This window comes from Cibotium barometz, chromosome 40, assembly GCF_041138505.1.
Source record: "Cibotium barometz isolate CiBa-2024 chromosome 40, ASM4113850v1, whole genome shotgun sequence".
In the NCBI taxonomy this organism is placed as follows: Eukaryota; Viridiplantae; Streptophyta; class Polypodiopsida; order Cyatheales; family Cibotiaceae; genus Cibotium; species Cibotium barometz.
In genome coordinates, this window is record NC_141085.1 from 42,704,949 (window position 1) to 42,717,647 (window position 12,699).

Sequence of the window (12,699 nt, forward strand, 5' to 3'; positions counted from 1 at the left end):
CTGATTACAGCTCCACCTACTGGTGCATGGGGACCGTGATTCAGAGTTAAAGCATTAGACATCTGGTAGGACATGGTTATCTTTGGTACAGCAGAGACTATGAACTGGATATGTTCCAAGTTCATTGTTCGAGGCTTTTGGGACGTGATGTGTTCCGTCCACTGTTGGGGATTATGGGCGCGATGTGACCAGCAGCTCATCATCTATTTTTGGAGTTCAGTGCACACTTGTGTGGAAATTCGTGGCCAAGCAAAGTTTCTTGCTGTTCGTGGTGGCATCTTGTTTCAAGGAAACAGGTTGGTGGGTGCTCTTTCCAAGGTGATTCCAGTATTCGCGGTATTGGAGGGTCCGTGGTTGCATCTTCATCGACTTATCTTCTTCCGACTCTTGCACACTATGAGCTGCAGAGGGGGTGTTAGAATTGTGCATCTCAGTGTTCTGGGGCTTTACCATTTATCTGGTATTTTACTGGATTTTTCTCCTATTTATTTGTCCAAGGGCAGTCGGCCATCCCTAGAGGCAGTCAGCTTGTTTCCTCCTGCACTATGTAAGGAGTTCCCCATTATTCACTCTTTCATCCACTTCCCTTGCACATAGTTCAACATTCAGTTGCTAGCCATTGCCATTGTAAAGCTTTACTCCTTTGCACTCTCTCATATGTTTACTGTTTATGCTTCCGCCTGTGCTATCTCCTTCATATACCACTGCCTGTTCAGAGAGGGTTTTGGCCCACTTAGCCGGGTGATGGAGTATCCTGATCAGAGATGCTTATGCCTTTTCCTCCTTGTGCTACACCGACATAGAGAGAGGCTTCTACAGGTGCAGAGCCAGAGATCCCAGCCATAGATCACCAGCTTCTTCAAGCCTATCAAACGAGCCACATCCCCCTCCCCCTGTATCATCTACCTCCCCCTGTATCATCTACCTGCCCCGACGAGGGCTCACACTAAATAGAGCCTCGGAGATCACAGCTACCAGGAGACCGCAACTACCCAGACGCAGACCACCACTACTCCATCAGGCCCAGTCAGCCCAAATCTACGCACGATACCGCACAACTATGGAGGAGAGAGTCCAAAGACTACACCAGGGCACAATAGATGTGAGAGTCCTCCTCGCCCCATGCCCCATGTAGGATGTACTACACCCCACCATCTCCACTGGGTGGAATTAGTAGTATACCACCTATCATGATTGTACATCTATAGCATGCTAGACAGTGACTGCATAGTGAGCTGCATATGACTAGGATTCGCTTTTCATTTCAGTTTTTCTTTCCATGATACTTAGGACATGGACTTGTTGTATACAAATTTGTCTCATAGGCCAATCTAGCCTTCCGTAGACGTTAATATATCTTTTCTTTCTTTTTCTTTCTCATATGGTATGATGATGAGTGCAGAAACCTTTACCACAGTCTCCGAGTGCAGAGGGCTCGCGGGGAGATCACCCGGAGGCAGGCAGGCAGGAGGATGCATACTCTCACCCGCCGTAAGCAGCGAGCTTATGAGGAGGCTCAGTACTGGGACACATATCACATGCTCATGAGCAGAGATGCTGCTGCTGCTGCTTGAAGGAGACTCAGAGAGCCCCGTCCTCCCACACCTATTGCCGATCCTCAGACCTGGCAGACATATGCAGAGAGACTCTATGATGTGCCTGCACAGCCCCCTATACCACAGCCCACAGAGCCATGCTCCACAGTCTCCACCTTCTTCACCCCACCTATGGTTAGGAGGGCCATATGCCGACTCCAACATGGACGGGCGACAGATCATACAGGATTACAGGGAGAGCATCTCATCTATGCTATTGATACATTGGCACCATTTCTTGCTCATCTCTTCAACAGAGCTCTGTCAGAGGGGTTTCCGGCTAAGTGGACGATGCACACTATTGTGCCGATCCATAAAGCGGGAGATGTACTAGACCCCGGGAACTACAGGACCATCATGATTGGCCATATATTGGCCAAACTATACGGGGCAGTTTTGGAGGCAGAGCTGAGCACTCATGCAGAGGTTGGGGGATTGAGAGCAGCAGCCCAGGCAGGCTTCCATCGAGCCTTCTCTACCATCGACCACATTTTTACATTGAGGTGCCTGATTGATCAGGCCAAGGCACGGAGGCAACGGCTCTATTGTTGCTTTGTGGATTCCGCAAGGCATTTGATACTGTGCCCAGAGAGCGCCTCTTTCGGCGACTACAGACACTAGGCATACCTTCAGACATGATGTGGGGCATATACAGGCTATATGAGCAGGTCTTTGGGAGAGTCCGATGCCCAGGAGGCTTGTCCGACACAGTTGCTAGCACCATTGGTGTGAAGCAGGGGTGCCCGCTCTCCCCCACGCTCTTTGGGCTCTATATTGATGAGGTGGTCGATTACATCACACAGGGAGGAGGCTCTGGGGTTGAGCTATCAGGTATTACTGTCCATGTTAAGCTTTATGCTGATGACATCGTCTTGGTATCCGACACGCAGGTTGGGCTTTAAAGACACCTTGTGGCTCTTGATGACTTCTGCGCACAGCAGGGGCTCACAGTGAACCTTGGGAAAACCAAGGTTATGATCTTCCACACTTCACCCGCAGTCAGGAACCACACTACTCTCACATTAGCAGGAGGGCGGGTCGAGGTGGTGAGCTCTTATGTTTACCTTGGCATCACATTTACTAGCTCAGCTGGATGCTTCTCCATGGCTCAGGCAGTCCGAGACAGAGTGACCCGGGGGTATGCAGCTCTTGCTGGCCTTGAGCGTCAGTGTCATCAGACACATTTTCAGGAACCCCGCACGAAGGGGTGGCTCTTTGATACATTAGTGACACCAGCCTTGATGTATGCAGCAGCGGTTTGGGCACCAGGGCTTGGAGCCTCCACATGGGTACAGCTGGAGAGACCACAGATCTTGATGCTCTCGAGGATGATACGCAGCAAACCATCCGTCCCGCACGACATTGTTCGAGCTGAGTTCGCTGCACCACCTATGGCAGTGGAGGCATGCACAGATGCTACAGTGGTTCTCACATCATGGTATAGACATTGAGCGGTTGCCACCTTTTCAGTATGATCAGTCTGCTCCACGGGGTTACCTCTCTCTCAATGAGAGGAACAGAGTGATGAGACAGGACATATGGCAGCACTACATACAGGAGACATGGACAGCACCAGAGAGCCCACTACCACTGAAGATGCTGTATTACAGTGACCACTTTATGAGCATCTCACGGGATGGGTTTATACATCGACCGCGGTACATGGATGTATACATGCCACACAGCTCTCGCGTTGCTATTGGACAGCTACGAGTCTCATCACAGCAGCTAGAGATAGAGGCTGGGAGAGCGGCACGGGTTCCTAGAGCTGAGCGGATATGCAGATTGTGCCGCGAGGAGGTGGAGACTGAGGATCACTTTGTATGTAGATGTAGAGCCCACCAAGGGGTCAGAGATAGATATGCAGGATTGTTTGAGGAGCACTCTTCACTACATCAGTTGATGGAGGCCTCGGACCAGCGACAGCTTGGCAGACTACTACTAGAGCTTCATAGTTCTCGAGAGAGACTCCTCCAGACACCCGCTCCCACTAGGGGTGGGAGACAGTCCCAGCTCACAGATTTCTTCCAGAGAGCTATGCCAGTGCCAGCTGATGTACCACGTGGGGTGACCGCACAGAGAGCAGAGGAATTGAGAGCCAGGAGGAGACCTAGACAGACTGGACATAGAGCACCCCGACTCCGTCACCGAGAGATAGCAGCTATCCGAATGAGACACCAGATGGAGACACAGGAGAGGCTAGCTCGCTTTCATTCAGACTCAGGGTACATGTTCATGCCATTCACAGCCTCAGCATCGGCGATGTATGATATCTTATATCCCTCTTATGGCACTGGATGGAGTTAGACATAGATCTGCATAGCATGCTTGTACTACCCCTTCAGCATATAGAGATGCATCTTGCCTTAGCACTCCATCCACATCCCCACCCCCCTTATATTGTTTGTATATGGGCTCCACCGATCCATGATGATTCACAGTTGTATCCAGACACATGCACACTTTTTCTTTTGTTTCTTTTCTTCCGATGACCGGAAGAACACAGTTGTATTATTTTTTGTCTCATAGGCCGACTTTGGCCTCTCGTAGACGTTAATCTCTCTCTCTCTCTCTCTCTCTCTCTCTCTCTCTCTCTCTCTCTCTCTCTCTCTGCCATTGGTGCGGACCATACTTATTTGGCTTTTTCTCTTAGGAGCTCTCTTGATCTGCCACCCCCGACCACTCAGGCATCTCGTACCATCTTCCACTTTACCCGGGAGCTTGCAGACGTTTATGATTCAAAAGTACATGATGGCCTCTTTGGTATGGACCCTACAGCACCCATCGATGTACTGACGGCCCAGCTTTCACACATACTGCACACAGCAGCTAGCCACAGCTTTCCACACCATCTCCAAACAGGGAAGCCACCTAGATCCGGGGACATGCCCCAGAATAGATGGTATGATAATGAGTGCAGAGAGCTTCATCGACATCTCCGAGCCCAGATAGCGAAAGGGGAAATAACACAGCAGCAGGCCAGTAGACAGATGCGGTCTCTTACACGCCGTAAGCGACGCACATATGAGGAGGCTCAATACTGGGACATCTACCACATGCTCATGAGCAAAGATGCAGCCACCACCGCTTGGCGACGACTCAGAGAGCCACGCCCCCCCACCCCGATTACTGATCCTCAACGCTGGCAGAGTTATGCAGAAGGGCTTTATGATGTTCCGCACCAGCCACTCATCCCTCGCCCCACCAAGACTCCACCGACCTCATCGGTTTTCTTTACTACCGATATGGTATCTCGAGCTATACATAGATTCCAACAAGGGAGAGCTGAGGATCACACCGGCTTACAGGGTGAGCATTTCATTTATGCAACTGACACACTCCCTCCTTTTATTGCTTACCTCTTTAACAGGGCTCTGGTAGAAGGTTTCCCGGCTGAGTGGACGATGCACACTATTGTACCGATCCACAAAGCTGGGGACATGTTGGACCCCGATAATTACAGGACTATCATGATTGGTCATACCTTGGCCAAACTCTATGGGGCTATCCTGGAGGCAGAATTGAGCACACACGCTGAGAGGGAGGGGCTTCGTGCCCCTGGTCAGGCAGGTTTTCGGCGAGCCTTCTCTACTATTGATCACATTTTCACCCTGAGATGCCTGATTGACCAAACTCGGGCACAGAGACACAGAATCTATTGCTGTTTCGTGGACTTCCGCAAAGCCTTCGACATAGTCCCGAGAGAGCGCCTCTTCCACCGCTTACAGACACTGGGCATACCCCCCGACATGATGTGGGGGATTTACAGATTATATGAGCAAGTGTTTGGACGAGTTAGATGCCCAGGGGGGCTATCAGATATGATTGCCAGCGCCATTGGTGTGAAGCAGGGCTGCCCTCTCTCCCTGACACTCTTTGGCTTATACATCGACGAGGTAGCAGACTACATCATACACGGAGGAGGCTCTGGGATTGACATCTCAAGTACGACTATACACATTCTATTATATGCTGATGATATCATTCTTGTGTCGGATACTCGGACAGGGCTACAAAGGCATCTACAGGCTCTGGATACTTTCTGTGCGGAGCGAGGACTCAGAGTGAACCTTGGGAAAACAAAGGTTATGGTCTTTCATACATCAACAGCAGTCAGATGCCAGACTATCCTTACACTAGCCCGGGGACAGGTAGAGGTGGTGGGCTCATATGTATACCTTGGGGTCACATTTACCAGCTCATCAGGGAGATTCTCTATGGCACAAGCAGCAAGAGACAGAGTGACACGAGGGTACGCAGCACTAGCAATTTTGGAATGCCAGTGTCACCAGGCACACTTCCAAGAGCCCCGTACTAAGGGGTGGCTATTTGATACACTAGTTACTCCAGCATTGATGTATGCAGCAACAGTATGGGCACCAGGTTTGGCCACATCCTCATGGACACAAATAGAGCGCCCTCAGATTTTGATGCTCTCACGGATGATCCGCAGCAAACCTTCAGTACCACATGATATCCTTCGAGCGGAGTTTGTTGTACCACCTATGTTAGTAGAGGCCATGTTCCAGACTATATCTTTTATACACAGGATGCGGGAGCTCCCACTAAATCGGGTATCTCGGGCTGCTTTTGAGGCATTCAGACAGCTTGCTGAGGAGGGACATACCTGGTCATGGTACTCTCAGGTGGTACAGTGGATATCATCACACAGGATTGATATTGACAGATTACCACCCTTACAATATGACCTAGCTGCACCACACAGACGCCTCTCTCAGAGACAGAGAGGAATAGAGTCATGAGACATGACATTTGGCAGGGCCACATACAGGAGACTTGGCTATCTCCCAGTCAGCCACTCCCGACGAAGATGCTCTACTACAGAGACCACTTCTTGAGCACCTCCACAGACGGCTTCATCCAGCGACCATGATACTTGGAGGTCCACTTATCACATGGAGCCAGAGTAGCCATTGGGCGACTAAGGGTCTCATCACACCAACTAGAGATCGAGATTGGGAGAGCAACATGCATCCCTCGAGCAGAGTGCATTTGCAGATTATGCCAGACGAGGGTAGAGACAGAGGAGCATTTTGTTTGCCAGTGTGGTGCTTTGCAGGAGATCAGGGCATGCTATCCTGAGGTTTTTAGAGGGACCACATCACTTAGACAGATCTGGGAGAGATCGGACCAGAGACAGCTAGGCAGACTACTACTAGCACTACAGAGACACAGGGAGATCTTACTTCAGACACCCGCACATCATAGCGGAGGAAGACAGTCCCAGTTGACTGACTTCTTCCAGAGATTGGCACCAGTAGCCCAGCCACATACATTGGGAGTGACATCTCAGCAAGCGGAGGATATTCGAGCTAGGCGACAACCCAGACTAGCCGGCTACCAGACACCACGGCTACACCACAAAGAGATCGCGGCCATCCGATCTCGACACCAGCAGGAGGTCGAGGAGCAGCTGGCACAATTTCGCTCTGATCCAGGACGCATGTTCCAGACATTTATGGCATCCTCAGATCGGATGTATGACATATTGTACCCAGACTATGGGACTGGATGGAGTTAGGAGTAGATAACATATCATACTTGTATCACCCCTTCAGCATATAGAGATGCATTAACTCCACATTTTCCTCTTGATGGAAGGAGGAACATCATTGTACTACTTGTTTGTCTCATAGGCCAATTTTGGCCTTTTGTAGACGTTAATATATCTTTCTTTCTCTCTGCCACCTCTCTCTACCATGACCCCGAGCAGCCACCTCTCCCCCATCCACCCGAACATCATCCCCCACACTCTTCCTTCTTTCACCTCAGCATGGTGAGCGATGCTATTGACAGAATGCAGACTAGGAGAGCACAGGATCATGATGGACTCCTCACCGAGCATTTCTCCCATGCTAGAGACACGCTAGCCCCTTTACTGGTTCACATGTTTAACAGGGCTTTATGTGAAGGCTTCCCCGTCAGCTGGTCATCGAATACTATTGTACCTATCTTGAAAGCAGGTGACCCCATGGACCCCAACAACTATAGGACTATCATGATTGGTCACACCTTGACCAAGATTTATGGTTCGATTTTGGAGCATGAGCTTAGTAGATGGTCCGAGGAGCAGAGACTCAAAGCACCGGGGCAGGCAGGCTTTAGAAGAGGGCACTCCACACTAGATCATATCTTTACACTACGGGGGATCATTGAGGAGGGGAGAGCTCACGGGCAATGGATATATTGCTGCTTTGTGGATTTCCGCAAAGCTTTTGATACTGTCCCACGGGCCAAACTGATGAGGAGACTACAGGATATGGGAGTGCTAGCAGAGATGCTGTGGGGGATCATTACACTCTGAGTCAGTCACAGGCAAAGTACGGGCTCCAGGAGGTGACTCAGAGATCATACACAGCACTATCAGGGTGAAGCACGGCTGCCCCTTGTCTCCTACTCTATTTGGTCTATACATTGACGAGATCTCGGATTACATAGACAGGCAAGGAGGACCAGGAGCACATTTGGCAGGAGTCCTGATACCGATCCTCTTGTATGCAAATGATATTGTTCTTATTTTTGATTCACCAGAGGGGCTGCAGAGGCATTTGGATACATTACAAACCTTTTGCGAGATCTCGGATTACATAGACAGGCAAGGAGGACCAGGAGCACATTTGGCAGGAGTCCTAATACCGATCCTCTTGTATGCAAATGATATTGTTCTTATTTTTGATTCACCAGAGGGGCTGCAGAGGCATTTGGATACATTACAAACCTTTTGCGAGGACCGGGACCTTACTATGAACCTTGGAAAGACTAAGGTCATGATCTTTAACACCTCCTCACAGTGGATAAGTAGCTTTGCAGTACAGTTTACATACAGTGGAGAGCCTGTGGAGTATGCTACCTCGTATGTATACCTTGGGATCACTTTTGCTGGACCTCAATTCTCGATGCGGAAGGCGGCCGATGCTAGATTGATGAGGGGATATGTAGCCCTTGGCTCGCTAGAGAGGCAATGCTCACAGATACAGTTTCAGGAGCCGAGGATGAAGCTTTGGCTATTTGATACTCTAGTTACACCTGCACTACTGTATGGTGCCCCCATCTGGGGTCCTAGCTTATACCATAGGAGGAGACAGAGGAGAGAGCCGGCCGAGACAGATACAGAGGAGGTATATGATGGGTGGAAGCCGATGGAGAGACCCCTAGTGGCGATGATCTCACGCATGATTAGGAGTAAACCATCAGTGCCACATGAGATTGTGCGGGCAGAGATGGGGGCTGCACCGATAGTGACAGAGCCTCTATTCCAGATAATGACATACTGGCATAGGCTCTGGGAGCTTCCACTTGATAGATACCCCCGGATAGCCCTGGAGTCCTCGAGACAGTTGACACTTGAGGGAGATACAGAGTGCTCGTATGCACAGGTAGGCACTTGGTTTGGCATGCACGGTATGCAGATGGAGGCACTCCCCCCCTTCCAGTACAGCATAGAGGCCCCATCATTTGCTCTCAGCCGCAGAGAGAGGAACAGGGTTATCAGGAAGGACATTGTCAGACTGGATACTCAGAGGACATGGAGTTCACCTACTCGTCCACTGGAGACAAAGATGGCCTTCTACAGAGATCACCTCCTATGCCTGACAGAGGATGGGTTCATCATCCGTCCACGCTACATGGACATACACCTATCCTTTGGGCTGAGATGTGCGATCAGCCAGATCTGCACCCTGTCCCACCAGCTGAGAAAGGAGATTGCCAGATATGGGCCTAGGGCGGCCGCATCAGAGGACAGGATATGCCAGCTCTATCACACAGAGCCCGAGACATAGGACCATTACATATGCCGATGCCCCGTGTACTATGAGATTCGGGGGAGGTTCCACTGCCTCTTCCGAGCTGGGTTCGGACCACTTTCCAGGATCGTGGACTTCCCAGATCAGAGATGCCTGGGACTTTTTCTTCTAGAGCTCCGTAGACACATGGAGTTCTTAGTGAGATCCAGATCAGCTGTACTTGCTCGAGGACCAGCACAGAGAGCTCTCACTGACTTCTTTCATACCAGCACTCCGAGGGCCGATCCACCCATCATACCCAGACCACAGACAGTGTAGGAGCTCGTCCGAGAGGTGTGACACTCGACAGAGCCACTGAGTTATGCAGAGCTCGACGCCCCAGACCCCATGGCCCTCGCCCACGGCCACGCCACCACAGGAAGATACGAGCCATCATCTCCCATCATCGCAGGACCTTCTCGCGCCAACTCAGTTTTACCACCTTGAGCACCATGTCACAGCGGCCCATGAGGGATGTATTAGGGTGATATGAGAGCTCTCTGCTCATGTACCTAGATCAAATTTTAAAGTTCTAGATTTTTGTTATCTTTCTTTATTACTATTTTGTACCCAGGATTATGTGCCTCATGGATATGATGTAACCTTTTGGTCTCATAGGTCATTTTGGCCTTTTGAAGATGTAATACAACTTTCTTTCTTTCTTTCTTTCTCTCTCTCTCTCTCTCCATAATATCACTCTATACAAAAGATGGATGAGATGGAAGAAGAAAACCACCTCTTCCAATCAGAATCCTCAACAAGGACTTCAAGACCTTCACTTTCAATCTCTTGCTGATTGGTTCTAGCAAGGTGCTTCTGTTTGGCAACTCCAAAGACAGATCTAAATCCGCCCACCGGGTATAGAAATTGGACTCAAAAGATCCAAATGTGGACAAAGTTGCTCCTGCAGCAAAAAAAATGATTTCCCATCTTGGTAAGCGTAACAAGGCAAGAAATATTGTATGAGTGACATGAATGTGTGCTCGTATGCCTGGGAGGGGGGGTGGGGGGTGGGCGTGCACGCGCACACCCACGTGTACGCCAGGCATACGTGTGGATGTGCATGTGTACATGGGCACATGTGTGTGCCTACACGCTCACCTGCGTACATGTGTGTGTTCCGTAGTTTGCCATAACAGGGCAAAGAGAAAATATATATCAATCCATGAGGTATTTGTAATTCGAATATTTCCATGTAACAAAATACTTGCCTTTGAAATTATCCATATAATTGAGTGCTGATGACAGTCGGGTAAGAATATCCAATCTCACTAGATAATCGTCTTTTCTTGGCTGGAGTTCACAAACAAGGTCATCAAGGAAACCCTGAAACTGGCCTGCTGTATCCCCTTCCCAAGCTGCAAAGTTAAGCTCATGTTGCCTCCGTAGCTCCATCTCGAGCGCTTGTACAGACAGCTGGGATGAAAGACCCTCATCATCACTGAGAGCTGTTAAATATCAAGTCGTCAGAATGCTTGTCCTATTCAGCAGATCTACATGAAATGAACAAAACAGGACTACAAAGCCACTCAATCTGCTTACCCAGGTCATCACCGACAATTCCAAACTCAAACTCCATTTTGGCACTGATTTGTTGAGTGTTTCACCAAATCAACGCACACCTTCCGCACCACTCTCTCCAGGCCAACTTGCAGATGCTGGGTGATATGATGGAGCAAAGCGTTCCTGCACCAGAGAAGAAACAACTTCAGCTGAAAGCCATGAAAGCCGCTCAATAACATTCACTGCAAATAATGAAGAGAAGGACCAATTCCTAATGGAGAGAAGAGACATTTATTCTTGTAGGTATGTGAGTATGTACGTATTAGTGGTTCAGGTACAATAGTGGGTTTAAAACCAAAAAAGACTCATGCCACGAGTGATGGCATCCTCAATACTTTCAGCATGGATCCGCTGAGTGCTAGTTTTCATGATGCTTAGATAGGCAAAGGAAACCAATACAATGCATACACAAACCAGATAATGGATGCACCCACGCTTTCAACTTTAAGAAGCTACTTGCAAAAAATGTGTCATGCCCATTCATTGAGTTCCTTTTTGAATGGTATGATGGAGAGAGACTGTAAAGCCTAGTATGACACATACAGATGATTTTGGGGGCCAAAGAGGGAAGAAGGCTACTGCGGTAAAGAGGAGGAGAGGGGATTATCTTTGAGCACAAACCCCAACATAGACGTGCATATTTGTGTATGTACGTAAATATGCATACGTACCTACATACATAAGAGAGGTACCTATCCTAGATGTGCTGGGAAACATCATCATGCATGCTAGATGATGACTAAATACGCTATCCTGGATGTGCTGGGAAATACATATTTAGAGCATGTATGATGACTAAAAATGTGTTTCATGTTAAAAAAATATATGAGGGTATGTATGTATGTCTCCATATGACACTGAGGCTACACGTTTAAATATTGTCTCCATATGAAACTGTGGCTATACGTTTATATACTTATTTTGTTTTGTTTTTTTTGTTTCGGTGAGATATATGTATTATGCATGTGTTTTTGTTAAATTATAATTTGCATAATCAAGCCGAGGATAAATGCATTTTTTAAGTAGGAAATGCTTTACAAACATTAATGCTCCAACTTAAGCAGAAGACCACCCCTATTCTTTTGTTAGTCTAAGCTGACCTACTTGTCCAAGCTCATTCAGTAAAAACGACTGTGCAGAGGTCGATAATTATATCAATATTTGCTCTAATTTCTCACATAATTAGAGAACAGACTGGAAATCGGGTTCCGTTTTTGGTTAAAATCACAGAACACTTTTCCCTTTTTTATGAGAAATTGCAATTTGATCATGCTGAATTTTGGTACTGGACTCACCGATCTGGCCTGAAGCATGACGACGGCACAGATTACGCTCAAAACCTCAAACTCTGTCGTACGCCCACAGAAGAAAGCATATAAACAGTCGCAAATCACAAAAAGTTAATTTGGATTTTGGTTTTAATTTTTTGTTTTGCTTCAGTTTGATTTTCAGGTTTTTTTTTTTAATCCACGTGGCACTTTAATTTTTATTAGAACCTTTTTTTGTTGGCTGGAAATTCGAAAGAACAACACACATAAGGGCCAATTAATAATAATAATTCTTGTAGGTACATATACACTACCTTACTTCATACCAAATGAAGCGAATAGATAGTTAAAAGCTAGTGTCCTACAATTCAAGCACTTCTTCAATGGGCTTTATGTTAAAGTTCAGCATGTCATGTGTACAAGTCATAAGAACTTTATACAAAACTTTTCTTGCCAGTTCTAAATTCT

The 12,699-nt window shown here is 48.1% G+C and overlaps 1 protein-coding gene and 1 pseudogene across 2 annotated transcripts in view; one reads left to right on the top strand and one right to left on the bottom strand.

Annotated features, from left to right (window-relative positions):
* The window catches only part of HESO1 (Nucleotidyltransferase family protein), a 45,390-nt gene extending 32,994 nt beyond the window's left edge, over positions 1–12,396 (bottom strand). For both annotated transcript variants that reach the window (XM_086779622.1, XM_086779621.1), the window contains exons 1-4: positions 12,259–12,396; positions 10,943–11,086; positions 10,612–10,848; positions 10,137–10,304 (exon numbers count right to left, since the gene is read on the bottom strand). In XM_086779622.1, the coding sequence (XP_086635748.1) occupies positions 10,137–10,304; positions 10,612–10,848; positions 10,943–10,979 (442 nt within the window). In that variant the 5' untranslated portion in view covers positions 10,980–11,086; positions 12,259–12,396. The remainder of the gene's footprint in view (positions 1–10,136; positions 10,305–10,611; positions 10,849–10,942; positions 11,087–12,258) is intronic.
* LOC147615522 (uncharacterized) lies at positions 4,314–7,161 on the top strand (annotated as a pseudogene).
* Positions 12,397–12,699: the final 303 nt, after the last annotated feature.